This window comes from Lactuca serriola, chromosome 3 (assembly GCF_051521515.1).
Source record: "Lactuca serriola cultivar US96UC23 chromosome 3, Lser_US96UC23_V15, whole genome shotgun sequence".
Lineage (NCBI taxonomy): Eukaryota > Viridiplantae > Streptophyta > Magnoliopsida > Asterales > Asteraceae > Lactuca > Lactuca serriola.
Window position 1 is genome coordinate 35,992,757 of NC_136410.1, and position 24,946 is coordinate 36,017,702.

A 24,946-nucleotide genomic window follows, 5' to 3' on the forward strand; every position below is an offset into this window, starting at 1 on the left:
ACTAAAAAACAAAGCATATCGAAATCAGACATCACTTCATCAGAGATAATGTTGAGAAAGGCAAGGTTGTTCTTGAACATGTCAAGACTTCAGATCAACTAGCTAACATCTTCACCAAGGCACTGGATTCTCAAACAACTGCTCACATTATTGGAGAACTTGAAATGATTTCTTTGTAATTTATTTTGCTAATGTTTGCTATTGTCTTATAAGCTGATGTACTTTTTGCTGATGATGACATGCTGATGATATTTTCACACTAAGTCCTTGGTTTGATCTCTTATCTCTCTCTCTCTTCTTCAAATCTTCTAAACTAAAGTTGAATGATTCACTGTATTGAACCATACACTGATAACAACTTGAAACTCTTTGCCGATGGTTAGATCAAAGCACCAAGATCTATCACACGCAACTATCTCTTCTTACCAATCTTTCACTGATTCTGTGATTCAGTGTGACAAAACACACGCTGATGAGAGTCTAACAGGCTTTGCCGATGGTTAGACCAAAACACCACGGTCTATCACACGCAACAATCCTCTCTTTACCTTCTTCTCACTCAGTGTCTAATGATTCAGTAAGATGAACCACTCACTGATAAAGACACAACACTCTGTGCCGATGGTTAGATAATCTAACTAGTATCTATCACACGCACCAACCTCCTTGCTAGCCTTAATCAAGCAAGTTGTACCTTGAATTGACGGAGAACCATCCTCAGCATATAACTTTTGTGACACTGATCTCAGCGCTTCCGCAGACACTGATTGTCGTTTCATCTTCAGTCCAACGACTCCTTTTGCCCAATGGCTATCTTTCTGATTTGACAGGTTGTTACGATACGCATTTATTTTTGAAGAAGATAATCATTACTTTTTAAAACCTGTTTCGTTCCATATTTAAACCTCTTTCCTCCTCCTTTTCAAACCTTCCTTCCACAATTCAAATTTCCTTCGTTTCTTTTTCAAAACCCTAGAATCCTAAAATTCTTCAATGGCAGCATCACTATTCACCTTCTCATCCACTTCACGAAGAGTAATCCCTGCTCCAAACTCTCCTCCACTTCACGAAGAGTAATCCCTGCTCCAAACTCTCCTCCTCTTCCAATACACATCAAAGCCACCAACGTTGTCTTCAATCCTGACATTCCAGATGTTCATCGAGGTCTTGGACTTGATGACTTTGTTAATTTTCTAGCCTCCTGCTATCTCCGATACGCAATCAGTGACGTTCCATCAGAGTTCTTTCCTGAACAAGTCCGTGAGTTCTACTACACTGCAACAATCAATGAAGAAAACAATGTCATCTCCGGGACTATTGGCCGTGGAAGACACTTAGTCTTTATTACCGCTGACCTCCTCAGTGTTGCGCTCAGGTTACCAATCTTTGAACCCTTCTCTGAACTTCCTCCTATTGAACGCTGTTGACGTCTATTTGATCAACTGGGATACGATCACTCAAAGGTTGGTACTCGATCAGCTCTCATTCTGCGTCAATGTATGACTCCAGGATGGAAATTCTTCACCGGTGCTCTGTGCAAATGTGTGGGTCATAAGTCTCGAAGTGGTGATCAACTGAGCACTTATGAGCAACAAGTTGTCTGTTCACTTCTTCTCAACAAAAGACTTGACTATGGGGTTTTCTTCTTTGATCAACTTCTTCGTGCCAATGTACGCGCTGATCATGTCCCCTTTCCACGATGGATTGCTCTTGTGTTAGATAAATTTTTCACTGCAGATTATTACTCGCACTCTAGAAACCCCATCCAATGCCCACGCATGTCAACTCGTATGTATCAGGATGATCCGTTGGATTCTGACATCGGCATCTCTGATCGGATGAGAGAATGGATTGCAAATCCATATACTGTTCCTTCACTCACCGCTGATACTGATGAAGGAGCTGATGATGTAAACAACATTAATGCTGACATTCACAATGATCCTAGTCCACGAGATGGTCAAATTTCTCCTCAGCTTTCTCATCATACCATCTCTGTCACTGAAAAGATTCAATCAACTCATGGGGAGCCATCTGCTCAGGGGGAGCAACCTTCTCAAGGGATACAACATCAATCCCACAAGCTTCCAGGTACTCAGTTCATCCAAATCCCATCCTCAGCTTTTAATGAGCTTCTTACACTGACTCGAGACATGAGTCAGCGTCTCCTTCGAATTGAAGTTGATGTTCATCAACTGAAAGGAGTTATTCTGACTACTCCTAACCCTGGCCTACAAAATGATGATGCTCAAAAAGGGGGAGACACCGATAATAATCCAAAAGAGGGAGATACTGAGTCACCAGAGCCCACTGATAATAATCCAAAGGAGGGAGACACTACTGAGTCACCACAGCCTGTGCACGAGTCTGATACTGTGGAGCCTGTTAATACTGAAAAGTTTGTTGAAGATAGTGGTGAGCCTGATGATGAAGAAAAACAGGATGATGAGTGTCAGATGTTGGACATGAATTTCATTGATCCTACTATTCCAGTCCAAGGAGAAGATTCAGATATAGCCAGTGAGGACTCTCAACCTCTTTCTCGCAAGCGCAAGTCTTCACACACTGATACCTCTTTGCCTTGCAAGAAACCTAAGTCCATAGTCAGCATATCCAACCTGGCAACTGAATGGAACATGTTTCCTGATCAAGTTAAGCAAATTCTTGATGAAGCCAATCAAGCTCAGCTTCTAAAGAATATTGCTCAAGCTGATGAATCTCTCATTCAGCATCAACTTCAGGTCAAAGGATCCTTTGAAGCTCAGATGCAGAAATTTTTGGAATATCAGTCCAAATCCAAATCTTCTCAGCCTTCTCCCAGCTGCAGTAAGTCTAAGACTGATAGTGTTCTTGACAGGATTGATCGAAAAAGATTTCAAGATGTTCTTAAACGACGAGTGTGTAGTGATAAAATCATCAAAGTTAAAGCTTCTAAACCGCGTAATGAGAAAGTTCTTACATTGCTGATCACTCGTCAAGGTCCTCAACATCCATACACTGAAGTTGTTAAAAGGGATGAGCTGATCAAATATGGATATTCTGAATGGATGGAATTACTCGAATTAGCATCCAAGCAAACTTCAGCTCTCTCCTCTGAACTGACATGTGCTCTTCATTTACTGATCAAGAAAGTTCAGCGTTTGGACCTTGTTCCTAAAGAACATCCACAACATCAAGGCCAAAGTTCATCTGTTCCTAGAATCCGAAGAACCAAATTTCAAGTTGATGGTGAAGATGTGTTGGTTCTAAACTTTGGTGTTGGAGGAATAGACAACTCTCTTCCCATCAGTGTTGAGCCGGTTCAACATAAATTTATCTCAGTTCCTGAACACGGGATGTTCTATCTCGACAAAAACAGAAAAATGTGTTTTCAGCGAACTGCTAAGATTCCAAGGGCTCCAACAACTCATCTCGTTGGCTTAAGGCAAATGTGCATGAGTCATCAAAATCTATCCGGAGAGTTTCACATCCTTAGTGCTATGGAGCTGCTGAATAGAAGACAGGAGCTGTTGGACAGTCCTTACTGGCCTGTGAAAATTGAAGCTGAAGCTGAGTATGAGAAATTCTTGTCCAGAGGTGTTCTAATCTAGTTGGTTTTGAACATCATCATATTGGGGGAGATTGTAAGGTCAAACCTTGAAATATGATGATGTTAGTCTATCAGCATCAACATCACAATAGCTCAGTATATATAGCTTCTTTCAACCCGTTGTAACAGATCTTGTATTTATCTTGTTTCCTTAGATAACACAGTTTAGTTAGCTGTATATCCCTGATTTGTAGGGATTGTCTAGAATAGTAGTATATATTCTTTTGTATCGGTTTGTGAAGGGAACGCTTTTACAAACCCTAATAGCCGCTTTGTGCATACGATAATCTCTTTGTGAGATTATCATTCTTAGTGAAAGTTTTTCTTTGTGAAACCTTATTGTTCTTATTTACGGTCATTGTTTGATAAATCGATTGATCTAAGGTCTTATCATGATCCAAAATGGCTAAGAACTTGTGTATGGATCAATGAGAGCCCATGCATGCCCTTTTTTTCTGTCATCTTAAGTCCAAATAATCATCTTAATACACTTTATAGGGTTCTCGAGTTGCTCAAACTCCAAGAACATCCATCAAAAGGAACCAAAAGGGACATATTAACAAGATTCATGAACTAAAATTCATAAATTTGGAAGCTTTATATCTTCTAAGGGATAGGGTTTGTTTTATGAGGAGATGTAAGTTGTGAAATGACGAACCCTATGGTTAGTATTTTTATATAGGGCCCAAGTGAAAGAAAAGGTTGGATCTTCTTTGATTTCCCTTTCTTTCTCCTCTACAGTTATAATCTCTTATTTTTTATTTTAATTTAATTAGTGGTTTCATTTCCATTCCTTATTTTTATTTGATTATATGATAGGATTTTGATTTGATTCTATTTTTTGGTTTGTGATTTAAATTTGGTGCAAGTGATAGTATTAGCGGTGCTAGTGGTTGGTGGATGATGGTGATGGTGGTGATTGGCGATGGTGATAGTGGTGATTGGTGGTGGCGACAATGGTGTTTGGTCTGGTGAGTCCGACAACGATATTGGTGGAGCGGTAACAACAATAATGGTATAATGTGGTTGTGGTGGTGATAGATAGATTATTTAATTTAGTAATAATAGTAGTTTTAAAAGACAGAAAAGACAAAATCAGAAAAATGCAAAAATATGGTCAGTTTAGTTATTTGATACGTACTTAACGAAATAACATTGACGAGAAATGTGATAATGATGGGGATCAAAACTGAAAGATGGAACCGGCCATAAGAAGTCTCAAATTTTATAAACCTAAGATCTAACCTACACAAAAATATATACCTCACGGACCAAAATGGTAATTTACTAAAAATTCTAATATCATGTTTTTGTTCGGTCAAAGTTGGAGGAGATATTTTGAAAAAGAAAAAAACATGACACGGGCTATGGTCCAACAGTCCAACTTATATGAAGCGAGCGTCGGTCGCACGTATGAACAATCGTTCTCCCACGTGCGACGCCACTCTGTGCTAATTGGTGACGCTGATGCCCTGCCCCATATTTATGTCTAGAGCATCTTCTCTCTCCCCTTCATGATCACACACACACTCCTTTTTCTATTAGGGGTTTCTCTACTTTACAGCTCAAACTTCCGGCTTCTACTTGCTCAACTCCTCAATTGCAGATCCAAAACACGGTGACTATCAGTTCTATACTGATTAAATTTGCTTTTTATCGGCTTAATTTCAGTAGCGATACATGTAATTTACTTGAATGAAGCAAAAGTAGCTCCAGTTATAGCTGCCTTACTAGCCTTCTGATTGTATCTAGCCATAATGATGATTTCTGATTTGCTAATAGTGGATAACGTTTGAATGTCTTTATAAATTACACTGTCATTTAGGGGTTTTTGCATATGGGTTTAATACCAAAGGGGTGATGGTAATCATTAGAATAAGGGGCATGTAACTATTATTTCATAAACGTATCGTTGTGATTGAGGACTATATCAGTACCATGTTAGGTTTTGTGTAGCTATCTGAACATTGTACTTATTCATGGGCAGGGAAGGAGGACATTTCGGCCATACTGCTGCAGAGTTTGTACACCAGAAAGAGGAGAGATTAGAAGCCACTTCAATGGTATTTCTCATCTTCATCTGTATATGTAAAATCCTCAAATCGTCAACATGTGTAAACTGTAACATACATTCATATTCATAAATTGCAGAGGGTTTTAAGCTCGTGACTTCCTTTTATCCTCGTAGATTATTGTTAGCTTAGACATTCTAAAATTCTCTTGTAACGATTGTTCACGATGTTCTTGGTTTACTCTGATAAGCATAATCTTGCTGCATAACATTTCTACTTTATTTTGACCAAGTTACCTTCTAGGATAATATGGATCACTTGCTTATGTTGCAGGTGCATACATGTTATTCTTCTGATAACTCTAGTCATAAGCTAGGTGCACTCTGCGGGGTTTTCTTAAAATGTTTTATCTTTAATTATTTCATCGTTTTGCACCTACCTGGAAGCTGTGGTATATTGTATTGGAAATGCTTAAGCCTGATTTTTCACAAAAGGAAATGTGGTACCCTTAATTGATGCTTTTTCTTTGTTTCTTTTTTCACTCTCTCATCCATTTTATAAATCTTATTTCTTGGGTGGTGCTGATGTAGATATTTTCCTTATCTATCTCTCTCAGGTTTCTAATAATAATAGTCGATGAACTTCTGGTCTTCAGCCTAAATAGAAAGTTGTCTTCTGCTGCCAGGTTATACTTTCATCTCAGAGCAATCAAATCAACAAATTATTAATTTTTAAATCTTTCACGAATCACTTGTCCTAATTCACAAAAGATGCATATGATGCAATAACGGTTGTTACTTAATGCACATAGTTCTTGTGATAAATTTGTATATTTTCTTTTTGTGTTATTGAATTATTCTCTCAAATGGAAACTTGTACAATCCTGCAGCTGCTAGATGGTCACGTTAATCATTAAATGTGTTTCCAAGGGAGATTTTTTGATGCCTTGTGTATCAGATGATCTGTAGGAATTTTATTATGCTCAATTATGGGAATTCTCCTTAAAGATTTTCAAGGGTCATTGCCATTGTACATTCTATTGCTATGTTGTTTGGTGGACATATGCCAAAGTCTCACTTCAGATGGTATGTCAACTTTATTCCTTCTTATTTGTTGTTGTTTTAACCATCTTCAAATCATAATCATATTTTGATATCAGTATGTTTTCTATGATGCAATTCAAGAGAATCATCTTTTAAGAATTTTAGAATGTTTTGTGTTAATTGTTTAGGTGAAGCTCTTGTGAACTTCCGGACAAGCATTATTAGTTCAGATGATGTTCTTGGTCAATGGAGACCAGAGGATCCTGATCCATGTGGATGGAAAGGGGTAATATGTGATCAAAAAACCATGAGAGTTATATCTTTGAATGTTTCCAATCACAAGTTAAAGGGACTCATATCACCAGATATTGGAAAGCTAGATCACTTGAAATTCTTGTACGTGATTTTTAAACTCTTTTTAACAAGTTTGTGCATGCTTAATAGTTAATACTTATACAACTACTGATGCTGTATATGTGACATACTGTAGAGATCTTCATTACAACAATTTTTATGGAGAAATTCCTCCAGAGTTGGGAAACTGTACAGAGCTGCAAGGATTGTAAGCACAAATTGTTCTAATATGATATGATCGGATTGTATTCTTGTTTTTTTGAGATATTGATGAACACTTCCTTTTTCTTCTGTTGTTATTGTTTTGACAGATTTTTGCAGAATAATTACTTGAGTGGATTTATTCCTACTGGATTGGGAAACCTTTCGAACCTTCAAACATTGTAAGTTTAGCTCTTTTATGGTAGCTTTTGAACACTTTAAGAGTACAATTATAAAAGCTTTGCATATTAAATTGTATCATCTGATAACTAATATAGATTTTGCTTCTTGTTGCAGGGATATTTCTAGTAACTCTCTTGATGGGAGAATTCCTACATCACTTGGGAATTTGAGGAACCTTCTAAACCTGTAAGCATGATTATTTTCTTTTCCCCATTTGATCTTTTTTTTTTTTTTAAATATTATTTTCCAACCTTCTACTGACTTTAATTCTTTGTTACCCATGAAGCAATGTCTCATCCAATTTTCTAGCTGGGCCAATCCCAACAGATGGTGTTTTTGACCAATTTGGAAGTAACTCGTGAGTTCTGAACTTAAAATTTCCTAATTATCACATATTTTAATATCTAAAAAAAAATGAAAATAAAAATGTGTTGTAAGGCAAAGTTGGTGCTTACTTTTGGTTGGATACTTGCAGGTTTGTTGGAAACAGTGACTTATGTGGGAAGCAAATTAATAAGTTATGCAAAGATGAAGTTGGAAATCAACAGCCTACAGGTTTTATTTTCTTCCTTGTAAAAGTTGTTGGTTGACTTTTTTACATTCGAGTGATTTATTTTGTTTGTGTAGGGAGTCAAAATGTGAAAAAGAATTCTGGAAGGTTACTTATTAGTGCTTCTGCTACTGTTGGTGCATTGCTTCTTGTTGCGCTTATGTGTTTCTGGGGTTGTTTTCTCTATAAAAAACTTGGGAAAAATGATGCAAAAGGGATTGCAAAGGATGTGAGTGGAGGTAAGTAAAGAATGAGATAAGCTTTTTAACAGAATAATCAATATATGAGCTTTATAATTATTATTAGTAAGAGCATTTTTTTCTTTTGTTATTGATTGGTTCAGGTGCATCGATTGTGATGTTTCATGGAGACCTGCCATATTCATCGAAAGATATAATAAAAAAGCTGGAAGCTTTAAATGATGAGCATATAATTGGTGCTGGAGGATTTGGAACAGTCTACAAGCTTTCAATGGATGATGGAAACGTTTTTGCTTTAAAAAGAATCGTAAAATTAAACGAAGGATTTGATCGTTTTTTTGAGAGAGAGCTTGCAATTCTTGGAAGCATCAAACATAAATACTTGGTGAATTTGAGAGGATACTGCAATTCTCCAACTTCAAAACTCTTGCTCTATGACTACTTAGCAGGTGGCAGCCTAGACGAAGCTCTCCATGGTAATAATTTTGTTTTTGTTGTTGTGAATTGTGATTGAGATTGAGGGAGGAATGATTTGTTATCAGAAAATGGTGATGAACAACTGGCATGGGAGACACGGGTGAAGATAATCATGGGAGCTGCAAAAGGGCTGGCTTATTTGCATCATGACTGTTCCCCTCGAATTATACACCGTGATATAAAATCAAGCAACATTTTGCTTGATGGAAATTTCGAGGCTCGGGTTTCTGATTTTGGACTTGCAAAACTGCTGGAAGATGAAGAATCTCACATCACCACCATTGTTGCAGGAACTTTTGGATACTTAGCTCCAGGTAACAAACCAACATCAATCAGAAAGTATATGTACATGCTTCTAATTTTTGTTTGATACAGAATACATGCAAAGTGGTAGAGCAACAGAGAAGACGGATGTGTATAGTTTTGGTGTGCTGATGCTTGAGGTTGTGAGTAGAAAGAGGCCCACGGATGCTTCTTTCATAGAGAAAGGCCTTAATATTGTTGGCTGGGTATGTCATGTGATGTCATCTATTATTGTGTTGTGGTAAGATGGATGTTTTTTTATTTTGATTTTTGATTTTATTTGCAGTTGAATTATTTGGTGACGGAGGACAGGCAGCGTGAGATAATTGATGGAGAGTGTGAGGGGGTGGAGGCGGAGACATCTGATGCTCTGCTGTCGGTTGCAATTCAATGTGTGAGTCCGAGTCCTGAAGATCGGCCCACAATGGACAGAGTCGTCAAAACACTTGAATCCGAGGTTATGACTCCATGCCCAAGCGACTTCTATGATTCTTCATCCGATTGAAGAACATTTTCTGCAAATTCATTTTCCACGTCATCACCCAATTCCAATCCATTCTTTCATGCAGTAAGATGAGATGAGTACCAATTTTTTTTTATTACAAATTTACCCCACCCCCCGTTTGTGATATGATATTGATATAACATTTACTTGGTAATTATTTAGCCACATGTGTATAGGTAATAGGATCCTCTTTCTTTCTTGGTGGTGATGATGCCATTTCTGTATAATATGCTCACTCTGCTTATTTATTTTAAATTCAAATGCAACTTTTTCATCAATAACATTTCATACCTCATGCAATAATACGTCTTGTGTCTTTTTTATAACACAAGAAAACATGATTGCAGAAATATGTATTAGTGACCAACCAGATCACCATCTCACTCTACTTGTACATAATTTTCAAACTTCAAAAATGAATCTTATTATTATTATTATTATTAGAAAGGTTTATCCATACGAACTATTATTCTATTTTTAAATTTATACCTCATCACAACATTTGAATGAACGACACCTATGTGTTGATACAACTAGGCCAAAAAGAGAAATAAACCAAAGAAAAATCAATTCATTTTAATGCCCTTATCGTCGGGGTTTTATAAGACAACATTCAAAGAATGTAACCATATATCTTTCCAACTCCTTGTCCCACAGCAACAAAGTTAAATCACAATTCTATTTGCCCAATGTCAAATCTCTATAACATTTAACAGTTTAAAAATCTACGATCCACCCCTTTGTTTGTATGTATACGTATTTTGTGTCTTATAACTTAAAAAAGACTTTTGTAACTTGTCCCTGATTAACTCTTAAAAGTTAATTATAAATGTACATCTTCTAAAGTACATTCATTTTACATGTATTTTGCCTATATGGTATAAATTCATATTTGTTTATGCATGAGATCTAGACAACCATATTTATCAAACACATGTTTATTTTTAGAAGACTATGAAGCATGTAAACATTTGAAGTTAAGATATATCGTTGTTACACATCTAGAAGCTCAAAATGAACAAATACACACATCCATACATTTGATTAATATCAGTTGACTTTTCAAATTTCAAAATTCTAACAATTAAAAAAAAGATTTCCACACAAACAAAAGGGAAAAAACAACAGAAAAAAAGATAGTAAAAATGAGATGTGAATATATCAATATGATAGAGGTAAGGGCAAGTAGAAGCTTTATTTGGTTGCCTGTGCAATTATATTGCTTATAGAATTTGCTTCTTCTTTAGCAGCCTCCACCAAAGAATCCTACAAACACAAAAACCACCAAAATTTCAGCCACTCACAACCCGCCACATGGACATGTGCCACCAGGATTTTTAAATCTTACCTGTGCTGCCACTAGACGGGCCACCGTCTTCTTGCTCGATTCCTGAAGCTCTCCTGCTATTAGCACCTCATCCAATATATAATAAGCCTGCAACAAAACAGAACAGAACAGGTTGTACTACTGTGTTTGACTTTGACTGAGACTGAAGTGAATAGGACAAAAACTGAAAGCGAAAAAATACCTTGTGAAAATTAAAGATCAGGTCCAGCTCACAAACCTATCATACACAAATTCAAAATTTTATAAAATAATTTTCTTACTAAACAACACATTTCCAATATTTCTTACAGATTAGATGGCTTACACTTCCGAAATAGCGATCTAGAATCTCAACATAATGATGAATAATTTCAAGGACTTCCAATTCATTGTCTTCCTGGTTGATGCACATACAGAAGTAGAGACTGGCATATCTGATAAGTTTTTTTATTAAAAAAAAAAGAGAGAGAGTTACAAAAAACGAACAATAAAGCTTCTTTAAAAATGGAAACGTTGTATTAATTTTAAGGGATACCGTTTATAAACGACTTTAAATCCTCTCCACTCAACAAAGTTGCAAAGCTTGGGACCACGTGTGAGAATCATCCCACTCAGCTCTCGTATTACCTACATAAAGTCCATGAATGTCAACAATATACTGAAACATAAGAAAAAGTGAAATACATGGATCAAAGAGATGAGAACTTGTTAATTCTTGCAATTGCATACCTTACTTCTTTCTTTCTGGGTATAAGGTGAATACCATTTTGTCAACCTGACTTTTCCTTGTCGGCTTATTAACAGAACAAAATGAATCTGCAACAAAAAATTAGTTATAACATATAATTTCCAAGTTCCAATGCCACAAATGCTCATATCTATACATTTACACCAATTGCACAAATGATAAATCCAAATTCCTGATTTCACAAACTTCTTAATCCTTAATACTCTTGTTACATTTTGATCTGCACTTGCAGAAAACCTCGGTTCACAACATGCTAGTCTGTGTAAATGTCACTCAATTAAGTTCATGGATGTATCTCCCCACCACAAGAACCCTAAAAGAGAAATAACACAGTTCTAGTCTTTGTATAGAGTCCCTTTTGTTCCACAATTAATGTTCATTCTAGAAAGAAGCATTGTTTCAAAATAATTAGGGTGAAAAAGGCACTATCCTCGTTCCTGAGCACAATCAAATTCATCCTTGGTCTATGTTCGATTGGGAATTGAAGATAATTGTTAGATGGTTTTTTCTAGATATGTAAGCAACTGATGATAGAAACCCTAATTCAATTAAATGGTTATAAAAACGCAACTAGTAAAAAAGGATTTACAAGCTCTCACCATGGCTCAAACTTCTGCGAGAAAAACCTCGTTTGCCGTCAGATCCGATCGAAAACTCTACTGAAGAAGATGAAATAACCTCGCATTTATTACAAAACTTGCCCAAACTAAAAGAGAGAAAATCTACGCGTATATGAAAATTAGAAATGAAAATTCAATCAGAATTTAACAATTATTTTGAATGATTAAAACATAAAGTGGTCGGGATCAAGAGATAGCGAGGAGATGGAAAGTAAACCTCGAAGAGAGAAAATTGAAGGTTTGGATTTGCCTTGATCGTCGCCGGTGGAACAGAGCACCTCTATACAAAGGGACTTCTATTTTGTTGAACAAAGTGTGAATCTATTTCTTATCAGCTTATGATTACATGTATTATATGAGGAAAAAGCAAAAACCAAATATAGTCAAAATAGTTATGGTGTGTATAGTTCACGAAAAATAATTTATTTTTTAGAAATTTTTATAAGAAAAATAAAAATTTTAGAAACGCTGTTTAGTTTAGGCATGTTGTTCAGATATACCCGTCGGGTTTTTCGTGTAAATATCAAGTAAAATTATAACCGAAACCGAACCGAATTGAATTTTGGGTATTCGGATTGGGTCGGGTGAATTTTAAACTACCTGATTTTTTTTTTAATTCATTACATAAAAATATATATATACATACCAGGACTATTTTTTAATTAAAACAAATGATTTATATATTTTATTATAAAAAATAAAAATCATCATTAAATTTGTAGATGTGAATAAGTTAAGATTCCTCCTCATTTTTATCTCTCTCCTTTTTTTCTTTTTTCTCTTAATTCAATTTTAATCTGTTATATATATATATATATATATATATATATATATATATATATATATATATATATATATATATATATAAATGCACATAGCTCTTAAGAATAATATACTTTGGTTCTTTAAGATTTTTGCCATAGAGGTTATTATTTTTTGATAAATTTCTCTATTTTTAGTGACTTTTTACAATTTCTGCTTTTTGCTTGCCCTTTTAATATGACATTATATGGCTTTATTCTAAAGTTGCTTAGTCATCACTCAATGTGGCACCACATGCTCGACTCACCACCGTTTCCTCCAATAGTTGTTCCTTAAAATTTCGATTCCTACCCAAGAAGCTTCTAAGCCCTCACTGTTTCATTAAAGAACATTTCTCTCTCCCTCAACATATTCCACCATTTTCTATTTGGTTGGGTGGAAGGCTCCCCCGATTCCATATCGTACCGACGACGTCCCACCGGTGGAGAAGAAGTCGAGAAGAAATCTGTGCACCACTACGAAGCCACACATCATTGAAATCATCCACCGTCATGTCTTTTTCGACCCCTTCACTGCCTCTTTCCATTTAGGTTTCTTCTTCATTTGTGTTGACAATGAAAGGCTGGTCGGTGGCTGCTTAGGACCCGATTTCGTTTGTTTTGTTGTATGTCGCTACCGTTCTATAACATCTAATTTTTAGGTATTCACTTTTGACCTGTAACATCCCGAAAACACAGTCTGAAAATTTTGTTTAATTTAGTAATAAAAACCATAGTCAACAAACCTCATATAGAAATATTTCATAAGCAATGTATCTCAAAATATTATAACAACTATCAAGTATATCAGAGTATAAATATCCCAAGCTGAACAAATGGTGTGTGCATTGCAATCCTCCCGAGCTCCTCTTTTGAAAAGTGAGTATCTGAAACCAAAACTGAAACTGTAAGCACGAAGCTTAGTGAGCTCCCCCAAACTACCACATACCAAACAATAATATACAAACAACTATTGGGCCTTGCCCACTGCATCGGACCAAAGCCCGGAAACTGCATCGGACCGAAGTCCGGGAACTACATCGGACTGAAGTCCGGAACTAACCAGGGCCTTGCCCTCTACATCGGACCGAAGTCCGAAACTAACTGGGACCTTGTCGCCTGCATCGAACCGAATACTGGAACTAACCGCATCGGACCGAAATTCGGAATTGACTGGGACCTTGTCCCCTGTATCGGACCGAAGTCCGGAATCTGACTGAGCATAACATAGCATAACATAAACATATCAAACTAGCATAAGCACACATACTGCATACTGCATCAGACCGAAGTCCGGAACACATAACACAAAGACATGCTTGAATCACAAAGACATCAAGCACACTAGACTATTGCATCGGACCAAGGTCCGGAACTACTGCTAACTAGACGGGCCGACATTGTGGCCGTAGACCCGTTCCTACTGGAAGGAAACTCACCTCACACTGCTGAAGTCCCGCAGACTCAATCCCACACTGCTGAAGTCCCGCATACTCGACCCCAACTACTAGATGACAGATTCCCGATTTGTCAACATCAAAATAACACCCAATTAATAATTGGGTTCCACTACATAACTGTAATTACATACTTTGGATAATTACTACATTACCCTAAGCTTGGCTTACCCAAGCCCAAGGTCCAATCCATAGGCCCAAAGTCAATTAGGGATCAAAGCCCAACATATTGCCTAATTTTCCAAATTGGGCCCAAACCTCTACATGGGCTTCCCTTAAGGCCCAATTGTCCAGTCCAGTCCAACATGTCTCATTCCAAGGGCCCAGTATCATACAACCCTCTAGGCCCAAACTATGGCCCCATTTTCCAAATTGGGCCCAATCTTCCATTTGGGCCTTACCATAAAGCCCAATTAGTTACCCTAGTCCATTCGATTATTCTTGGATGGCCACCCATTAACAACCCAATCATTAAGGCCCAATAATATACCCAAGAGAAATTAGGGTTTCTCATAAAATGACGATCAGGGTTAAGTGTTTCTCACTTAACCCATTAAGGGCTTAACTCACTAAGGACTTAATCCATTAAGTCCATTATTACTTAGATTAATTTCTGCCAATGATTATTATTTAATATTTCACTTATTAAATAATTCTCGTGTGTGTGTCCTGATAAATTCTCAAATATTAGGATTTTCTCGATTAGCCCATTAAGGACTTGATCCATTAATTCCTTTACTCTACTAGATAAATGGCATGAAATAATTTGTGCTTAATTCACAATCCAATCCCAATGGCCCACAAGTGGGCCCAATAAGTCTAAGGCCCAATACTCATAATTAGGATTTTCCATCCAAACATGGCCTAATAGGCCCAAAACCAATATCTAAGCCCATTAGGGTTTGCTAGCGGGGCACCACCCACTACCACCTCAGGTAGTGGTGGTCGATGGCGGCTCGCGGCGGCGGCCACCACCTTACGGTGGTGGTTACTATTATTTTTATTATTGACCAAAATAATTACAATTACAATGATTCATCCAAACCTAATCCACACACACTAATACACACTAACTAACACACTCATACACACAACCACACCATGGTGGTCGGCGGCGGTGCTCGGCGGCAGCCACCACCTCACGGTGGTGGCAGTGGACTTCTTCTATTTTCCAGCCAATAATGAGCAAAAAACTTCAAAACACACTCATCCAAAACAAAATATCTCAACACACAACTAAACACATAGAAACGCATGCACAAGGCCCACCTTCCATGGTGACTGGTGGCGACAGGAAGGTGGCAGCAGACGGCGGATGAGGCAACAGTGGCTCCTTGTCTTCAACAGCCCCCAACAGCGGGGATGGAGGCTAGGGTTTGAGATCTCAACTAGTGAACGACAACATTGGAACAACGGGTCGCCCATTCTCTACAATTGTATCACGTCGGAGCAGCAACCTTTGTCTTCGTCGGCATCTAGGCAACAACGGCAACGTTGCAATGGCTAGAAGGTGGCGTCCGGGGAGCCCACGACTGTGAGCAGCGAGAACGGCGGCATGAAAGCTTCTAAGGTGGCGGCTGCAACATAAGAAGAAGAAGAAGAAATGGCGTATGACATAAACTTCGTCACCCGCTTGGTCGTCATCGGCGAAGAAGATGCAGTGGTTTGTGGCGGCGGCTAGGGAGGAGACTGTGGCTTGTTTGATCGGAGAGGCACGAGAGGATAGGGTGGCGGCTGATTTCACTCATGGCGGCTAGAAAACTCTTAGTTTTAGGGTTACCAGGTGCGACGGAGGAATACACGGGTTATATACCCAACTCTCAAACATAATTCCATAACAACATAAATAGTCCCTTCTTCCCCCATTCCTTACAAAGTAAATCCAATATTTACAATTTAAACCCTGAATATTAAAATCCATTACAACTTAAGTACGAAATTTACCAAACAGCCCCCTATCTTCTATAATCTCTTCAGACGAAGCCCCATAAATTACCATTTAGTCTCTGCCTTCATAAATACTTACAAAACTAATCTGAATCTTATACTTTTAACCCTCAACTTCTAGAATTCTTCATAAATTAGTCTGAGACTTATATTTCTTAATTTATTTAAGTAAACGGGGCGTTACATGACCCTTGAGCTAAGATTTGTTTGCAAGATTGGTCATCAATGACAATTTGGTAGTAGTGGGTGCAACACGAGTTCGTTGTGCGTACACCTTGGTATGCTGGGCATACACCTTGGTACGTTGGGCGTACTTGGCCCCGTGCACGTATGTTGGGTGTGCACATTGGCACATAGGACGTACACAACTTGGACTCAAACCTAATATTTAGGGTTTGTGCACTATATAAGCACCGTTATAGTCCCAAAACCCTTCTTCTTATCATCCTCCATCCCAACTTCGACCTTCCTTGCAAACCCTAATATATTTTGAGATTTTTTAGCTTTTGGAGTGATTTGTAGGGTTTCTTGGTTTTGAAGGAATATCATCAAGGAGATGGCTTTGCTCTTAAGTGAACATTTGGGATTTATTAGTATGTTTCTTTTAACCCCTTATGTAAAGTTTCTCTGCATTTTAGTCCCTAGCTAGTATGCGGGACATACTTTATGAGTACGTTTAGCGTACCAGCCCATTATCGGATCGTGGATGCACCCACGTATGTTGGGCGTACGTGGGAGTACGCAAGGCGTAAGCAATGCATGGGAAAACCCTGATTTTTAGGGTTTGTGCCCTATTTAAACAACTTATGACACCCTTAGACCTGTTAATGAACAACCTCTATCTCTCTATACCATAATATCAAAACCCTAATTGCCATTTGTGAGATTTGAGCTTGGAAGTGAGTTTTAGTGAAGTAGAAGAAGAAGATCACTTGGAGGTTGCTTGGGAGTGGATTGAGCTTCTAGATCCAGAGTTATCTTCATCTTAGCAAGCTATTTGAGGTAAAAAGCTCTCATCTTGATGGTTCCTTATGCTAGACTGTAACGACCCAAAACTATGAGGTAAAAATTTCATTTTTAATTCAACCAAAACATTATTTATCCTTAAGTCAACATTTAATATCTGCTTATCCAAATATTCAAGAGTACAATCCCAAAACCATCATGATGCAGAAACATGGGTGGAAGCGGTGCGATCAAGTCGGGCCCTTCCCTTTCGAAATGGAAGTACCTGAAACCATAACCATAAAATCTGTAAGCACAAAGCTTAGTGAGTTCCCCAAAATACCACATACCAAACATACAAGTGTCATGGGCTACCCCCCGTGGTCTTTCCTTGCAATGTCGAGGGCCAAATCCTAGTCTTACATACAAGTGTCGGGGGTCAGATCCTGGTCTTTCATACAACTGTCAGGGCTAAATCCTAGTCTTCCACACAATTTTCAGGGGCTAGATCCTGGTCTTTCATAGCATTGCTAGGGGCCAGATTTGGTCTTTCATGCAAGCATCACATAGACAACTAACATTCCACACAAAAAGTAATGGGTCGACATTGGTGCCTTCGACCCATGGATACAGTGAAAAGACTCACCTTAATCCGCTGATAACCAAATAAATGCTCGTACTGTTGAACCGGATAACCTCGCACCAACTAACAAAATACAATCTTAATCAATAATTAACCCAATAACCCAAAATCTGAGGCCCACTCCATAAACCAACTTCCTGAAGGGTAAAAGACCATTTTACCCTTTTCTTGTTCCATAACCAAGGTCTAACCCAAAAGACCAAAAGCCCAAAATGGCAACCTAAATCCCAAATCAAAAGCAAAAAAAGCCCATTATGGCATAATAACCCGGTTGGGCCCTAAAACCATTATGGACCTATTTCCAAGAAAACCCTAAGTCCATCCATGGCCCAAAGTTAGAATTCCAATGACCCAACAAGGCCCAAACCTCAAAAAGCCCAAAAAGACAAACTAGTGAGTACGCTCCGCATACTCACCCTGGAAGCGTAGAGTACAAGCGGCTGATGCACGAAATATTCGTTACGCTAAGCGTACTTCCTGCGTACGTCCAACGTACTCATCAAGGACCAAAAATCCAATATTAAGCTCTTAATAGGTTAGAGAGTGACTTCCAAACTCGAATATGAACCTAATGAGATGTCTTAACACGTAAAGTTGGCAACTTTACTCCTTTGCATGGCTTAATGGGACCGAATCCTTAATAACATCCATAATAAACATCCAAACTCATGCATGGTCCAAAAATTACTCATCAAGATTATATTTTTATGAACAATGGACCTCCCAAAGGCCAAGATCCAACATTCTAAGTTCTTGGAGTAGCTCATACTCACAAGGATGACTTTTAAGGACCAAAATGAACCCAAAATACACCTTAAACTAGATCTAACACATATGGTCATCAAGATAGAAACTTTATACCTCCAAAATGTAGATCAAGATGCAACAAGCCTGGATCCAAACGCTTCAAGCAATCCCACACTTCTCTAAGAAGTTCCTTATTCTTATATGAACACCAAAAACCATGAAATACCACCAAAAGCTAAAAAACTGTAACATCCCAAGTTTTCAAGTATTTTTGAATCCTTCCCTTGGTATTTTTAATATGTCATTTTGGTCCTTGATGTTGGTTGGAATTATCCCTAAGAAGCCCTAGTGGAAAATTAACAATTCTTAGAAGTTTGAATTGTACGTTGGGTGTACATGTGGGTACGCTAAGCATACTAGGGCACGCCCTAGTACGCTGGGCGTACACATGTGTATACAGAGCGTACGTGTGTCCGAGTGAAAACCTAATTTTTAGTGTTTGAGGAGTATTTAAGCACCATTATGGGTCACTTTGACTCATTATTTCAACCTCCAAGTCCCTTAGCCGTTTTGAGAGAACCCTAACCCCCATAGTGAGCATCTTGAGCTTATAATGTGATTTTTGTATGCCAAAAGGAGAAGTTAGTGCATCAAAGGAGTCAAGGAAGGAAGCAAGCTTGTAGATCTGGGATTATATCCTTCGTGGGAAGCTTTAGAAGGTACAAAGCTTCTACCTTTATGCTTGGATTGCTTTTTAGTATTCTTCTTGTCCCAAGAGTCCCAATATTGTGCATGCTTTGTTTTGGTCGTGTTGGGTTGTCCTTTTAAACCCTAGGATGGGTTCCAAGGCACAAAAAGGAGGTCCCTTGAGCTATTTTGGTCCCTTGTTCTTTGTAAGAGGTCTTAATTGATTAAGACCAAGCATTAAGCCCTCTTTGGACGACCAAAGTCTTAAAGTTTAAGACTTTATGGTTCTAGAGTGCTTTTGAGTCATAGATCCGAAGTTTGAGCTTAGGTGCTTAATCCGTTAAGCACTTATAAGGATTTAAGGCCTACGAGGGTACGCCCTGCGTAAGTTGATGTACGCCTGTAACGCCCGTGTTTCTGGGCTTGCCATTTTTAGCAATGTAATAGTCTAGGTTAACCTTTGTAACCCAATTTGAAATAATAAAAATGTATTATTTGTGAATTATGTGTGTGCTTTCTTAATTATTATAATTTAATTGAATAAGAATAAAAATAAGCGTCAAAATGAAGTATTAGATAAAGTCGATATCTTTGCATAATGTTGTAGTGGCCGAAACGAGGTTTCCGAATATATATAGAACGCCCAAATCTGACTTCGGATGAGGAAGTTATGATTTTCTGAAGTTTCGACTTGGCAGTATGCAGCCCAAATACTCGATTTGAGATCGAGCGGTTTTTAGCCGAAACAATCTAAACGAGAATCAAAGATCTCGTTGTTAGTAGCGAAACGATGAAAATTTAGGCGATAACGGACGTCGGACGAAGTAGTTATGAATTTATAACGAAGTTATTCTGTCCCGGCCTTCTAAAAATAAATAATAAAAATAAAAGTCAAAATTAGCCGACGAAGTCTAAATGAAAGTTGTAGAGTATGGTCTGACCTACGTCTGGATATAAAGAACATCGAAAACGGAGCTCGTATGCGAAAGTTACGCAATTTAGAAGTTTGACGAGTCAAATTACGCCGAGCGTAATTTGAGTACGCCCAACGTACTCAGAGGGATGCAACTTGTCTGACCAATACTCGAGTGCCACCAATCGACGCATGCAGTGACGTCAATGTACACCCAGCGTAACCTAATTACGCCTAACGTACTGAGTACGCCCAGCGTAAATTGAAATTACGCCCAGCGTAATCCCAGACCCAGCAGCCTATAAATAGAAACCGACATCAGCCATTTTCTCTTGTTCAAACTCTTTCTTCTCTCTAGTTTTTTCCTCGATTTGCGTGCCAATCATATCCCGAAGCCCTGGTATCATTCCCGAGCCCTGAAGCAAGTTCCGAAGCCCCGAGAATCCCGAGAAGTGAGATTTCCGAGCCGAAGCCCTGCCCGCGAGGAGCCTGATTTTTGTGAAGATCTTCCAGATCTACGGAGAAACACTACTTCTGCAAGCCGTAATGATGCCCGATCATCTTCTGATCAAGTGAGTGTGTAGTCATTTTCTTCTAACACATTATTATGAAGTATTTTATACGAAATATGTATTACGTGTATACTTTGTTGATTATATGTTTGAATGTATATTCACTTTCTTTTATCTCATAGATCTGATTTATTCTTTATGAAATACGTGTTATGTGTGTGTGCCTCATCTGTTATGTGGAAAAATGTATTGATCGAGCATGCTATACAGGTTTTAAACTATGTATAAAAATGTATATTTTTATCTACTAATATGTTGGGTAGAACATTGGTAGATAGTTGGTGTGTAATAAACAGATGAGAGGCCTCGATATTGTTGGTGTTATTCTAGTCATTCAGCAGAGTATGGATGACGACCACAGACTATTCTAGACAGTCCTGTGGAACACTAGCAGGCTCATAACCTGTAGGTGTTGTGAACGACGTGTTCACCGGTGTACTCTATCCCCCTCATGGTTGCCTTTAGGATATTTATTGCTAAGGAAGCCCCTTTGCAGTAATGTCCGTCCCGATGAAAATCCTAGATTAGGTCCCTTATAATAGATGTTGTTTTAGGGACGTAAAGTGAGGATAACGGGAATGGATAATCGGGTTATTGTTGATTGTTGAATTAAATATAATTATTTATTATGGGTTGAAAACCCTACATGCTCACCAGGCTCCCAAGCTTGACCCACTCAGTTTATTTGTATTACAGGAAGTGGCGCAAGGGCATAAGATGGATGAATCATCAAATTGTTTTGTTTACAAGTCTGTATATGTATATATTTGTTGAATGACTTGTAATGTTATCGTTTATGCTTTATGGTCTGTATCGGAACATGACATCCCGATTTTGATTATGAAATTAAATTATATTTCTTTATGAAATGTTTTGATAAAAGATCTATTTTATCATGTTTTGTTTTTGGGAACAAATTCCGCATCTCTTTTAAAATCAAAAGGATTTACTCTGAAAATGTTTAAAAAGCATAAATGAAACCGGTCTTTTCTGGCCGAGATTTTGGGGATGTCACAGTTGGTATCAGAGCATTAGTTTAAGCGAACTAGGAATTTGTAGGATTTATAGACTTAAACTTAGAATGCTAAGTGAAGGTTGTTAGATGTGTGTCTATTATATTTTAGACACAAGCACTAGTTTATTTTAGGAAAGTTGCCTAAAATGCTTTTATGTGGTAAATGTTATATGTTTCCATATATGATATTATTTGTTCGGATCTATGGTCTGTTGCCGACCGGATCTGGAAACCTTATGTGTGTAGGATTCTAAGCGTATGTTTACGTTATTAGAATTAACATGTAATCGTTTCGGAGTAATAAGGATGATTTGAATATCTATCGTGAATAAGGATCTAATTTCACCTTATTCGGTGTATAGATAAAAAATGGTGAGAACAAGTAGTGAATTTGGAAACGAGGATGAAAACAGGAATCAACCACCAGTGATTGAGCAAATACCTGTCGTAGCAGCAGCACCTGAGCCGGTAACAATGGCTGGTGTACAAATGATGATTCAAATGATGTTAGATCGTCAGATGGAAGAAACAAGACATCTGCTTAGGCAGAATCGTGAAGAACCATCAATTCAAGTGGAAGAGCCCGAGGATAATGGAGGGCAGTCTGAAGGAGGAAACTTTCGTGGGATCGTTAGTCAAGATGACCAACCGGTGGTTAGACACAACAACCAGTATGGAGGAAATGATGGGCGTGGGTGCAAGTACAAGGATTTCATGGCATCCAAACCACCATGTCTATCTGGAAGCCCGACGCCGGTGCAAGTTATGGACTGGATCTCCGAAATGGAGACTATGTTTGAAAGTTGCAAATGCAGCAACAGGCAGAAGACCGCTCTTGCGATCCCTCTGCTAAAATCTGGCGTGTTGAGTTGGTGGAAGCTGTTAGCTGACTCTATGCCTAAGGGAGAAGCAAGCAAAATGTCTTGGGAAGACTTTGTGGAACAACTAAAACTGCAATACTGCTCCGACCAGGACCTTATTGAAATCAGTAATGAGTTTCAGAATTTGAAGTAGGGGAAATTAAGCGTTATTGAATACGCTGCTAGTTTCACAGAAAAGATGAAGTTTATCCCATATTTGGTACCAACAGAACTCTCTAAGGTCAACAAGTTTGCCCACGGACTACCAGCGGACTATGGTCCAATGGTTAAGCAAGCAACCACATTGAAAGCCGCCATCTGGGCTGCTAGAAATGTTGAGACCCAGATCAGGGAGAAAGGTTTTGAAAGGTCAGAGGTGGGTGAAAAGAGGAAACTCGATGGATCTTCAGGGTCCAGCAAAAAGGGTAAATTCTCGAAGTCAAGTCCGAGAGGAGGTGAAGCAAAGTGGTGCGACAAATGCAAGAAGAAGCATCATGGGAAGTGCGGCGGGGAAGCCACATGCTTCAAATGTGGAAAGCCAGGGCATTATGCCAACGACTGCACCCTCACCAAGAATGTTTGTTATGGTTGTGTTGAGAAAGGGCACATCTCAAGAGATTGTCCGAAGAAGAAGGAGGCAGCAAAACCCAACATTCCGCCAAAGCCGAAGGCGAGAGCATTCCAAATGACACTGGAAGCTGCCAAAGATGAAGCTGAAGTCGCTTCAAGTACCTTTCTCGTAAATAAATTGCCTGCCCAAATTTTATTTGATTCTGGAGCCAACTACTCCTTTATTTCGCATTAATTTGGTCGAAAACTAGCTTTGCCTGTCGATAGACTAGATAATGCTTTATTAGTCGAAGTTGCTAGTGGCAAGTTTGTACTTGTTAGCCATCGTATGAAAAACATCTTAATTGACTTGAATGGGAATAAGTTCCACGAGGAATTATTTCCTATAGAACTTAACGGTTTCGACATCGTTTTGGGAATGGATTGGCTTAGCGCCAATGATGCCGAAATTTTATGCAAGAAGAAAATAGTGACAGTGAACCTGCCTGGGAAGGAATCGTTTATGGTGTATGGAGATAAACGCAGAGTAAATTCTGGAATCATTTCCCTAATGAAAGCCAAAAAGTGTTTGACCAAGGGGTGTACATCATATTTAGCATTTGTGATTGATGCAAAGAAGGAAAAGAAGGTGATACAGAATATTCTTGTTGTGTGTGATTATCCGGAAGTATTTCCCGAAGATCTTCCTGGATTACCGCCTGATAGACAAGTAGAATTCCGTATTGACTTGTTGCCTGGAACAACGCCGATTGCAAAAGCACCTTATCGACTAGCACCGATGGAGATGAAGGAGCTGATGATGCAACTTTAGGAGTTATTGGACAAAGGTTTCATTAGACCTAGTTCATCGCCCTGGGGAGCTCCGGTGTTATTTGTGAAGAAAAAAGATGGAAGTATGAGGATGTGCATCGATTACAGAGAGCTGAACAAGGCAACGATAAAGAATAGATATCCGTTGCCGAGGATTGATGACCTGTTCGATCAACTACAAGGTTCAAGTTATTTTTCAAAGATCGACCTAAGGTCAGGATATCATCAGCTAAAAGTAAGAGAGCAGGATATAGAGAAGACTGCATTCAGAACACGATATGGACACTACGAGTTTTTGGTTATGTCGTTTGGACTAACCAATGCTCCAACAACATTCATGGATTTAATGAACAGGGTTTGTAATCCGTTCCTAGATAAATCTGTGATAGTGTTCATAGATGACATTCTGATTTACTCAAAGAGCCAAGAGGAGCATGGCAGACACTTGCGAGAAGTGTTAGAAGTCTTGAAGAAGGAGAAGTTGTATGCTAAGTTCTCCAAATGTGATTTTTGGATTCGAGAAGTCCAATTCTTGGGTTATGTGGTCAACCAAGAAGGGATAATGGTTGATCCAACAAAGATTGAAGCTGTAATGAAGTGGGAACAACCAAAAAGTCCCACGGAGATCCGAAGCTTTTTAGGATTAGCCGGATATTACCGAAGGTTTATCCAAGGCTTTTCTTCGATCGCTAGTCCATTGACAGCTTTGACCCACAAAGGAATTACTTATGCTTGGAGTGGTAAGCATAAAGAAGCATTCGAGAAACTAAAGAAAAAGCTATGTGAGGCACCGATTCTTTCTCTACCCAATGGAGTTGAAGACTTCGCTGTTTATAGCGATGCGTCTGGTGTTGGATTGGGTTGTGTT

General features: G+C 38.4%; 2 protein-coding genes across 4 annotated transcripts; one reads left to right on the forward strand and one right to left on the reverse strand.

Annotated features, from left to right (window-relative positions):
* The first annotated feature begins 5,064 nt into the window (after positions 1–5,064).
* LOC145091902 (LRR receptor-like serine/threonine-protein kinase FEI 1) lies at positions 5,065–9,698 on the forward strand. 2 transcript variants are annotated; one of them, XM_079029724.1, is made up of 15 exons: positions 5,065–5,207; positions 5,577–5,652; positions 6,218–6,286; positions 6,491–6,686; positions 6,833–7,040; positions 7,135–7,206; positions 7,310–7,381; positions 7,497–7,568; positions 7,669–7,740; positions 7,858–7,937; positions 8,010–8,171; positions 8,276–8,608; positions 8,675–8,923; positions 8,985–9,118; positions 9,199–9,698. In XM_079029724.1, the coding sequence occupies exons 4-15, from the start codon at positions 6,590–6,592 to the stop codon at positions 9,415–9,417; spliced, it is 1,770 nt and encodes a 589-aa protein (XP_078885850.1). In that variant the 5' UTR covers positions 5,065–5,207; positions 5,577–5,652; positions 6,218–6,286; positions 6,491–6,589; the 3' UTR covers positions 9,418–9,698. The 2 variants fall into 2 exon arrangements, with proteins under 2 accessions (XP_078885850.1, XP_078885851.1); XM_079029725.1 differs by having other exon boundaries at positions 6,559–6,686.
* A 734-nt stretch (positions 9,699–10,432) lies between these two features.
* LOC145091903 (AP-1 complex subunit sigma-1) lies at positions 10,433–12,483 on the reverse strand. Of its 2 annotated transcripts, none has more exons than XM_079029726.1 (8): positions 12,330–12,483; positions 12,092–12,214; positions 11,474–11,560; positions 11,280–11,371; positions 11,070–11,178; positions 10,947–10,982; positions 10,766–10,852; positions 10,433–10,683 (listed from the first exon to the last, which is right to left on the reverse strand). In XM_079029726.1, exons 2-8 carry the CDS (start codon positions 12,092–12,094, stop codon positions 10,612–10,614), a joined length of 486 nt encoding a protein of 161 aa, XP_078885852.1. In that variant the 5' UTR covers positions 12,095–12,214; positions 12,330–12,483; the 3' UTR covers positions 10,433–10,611. The 2 variants fall into 2 exon arrangements, with proteins under 2 accessions (XP_078885852.1, XP_078885853.1); XM_079029727.1 differs by having other exon boundaries at positions 12,092–12,151; positions 12,330–12,481.
* Positions 12,484–24,946: the final 12,463 nt, after the last annotated feature.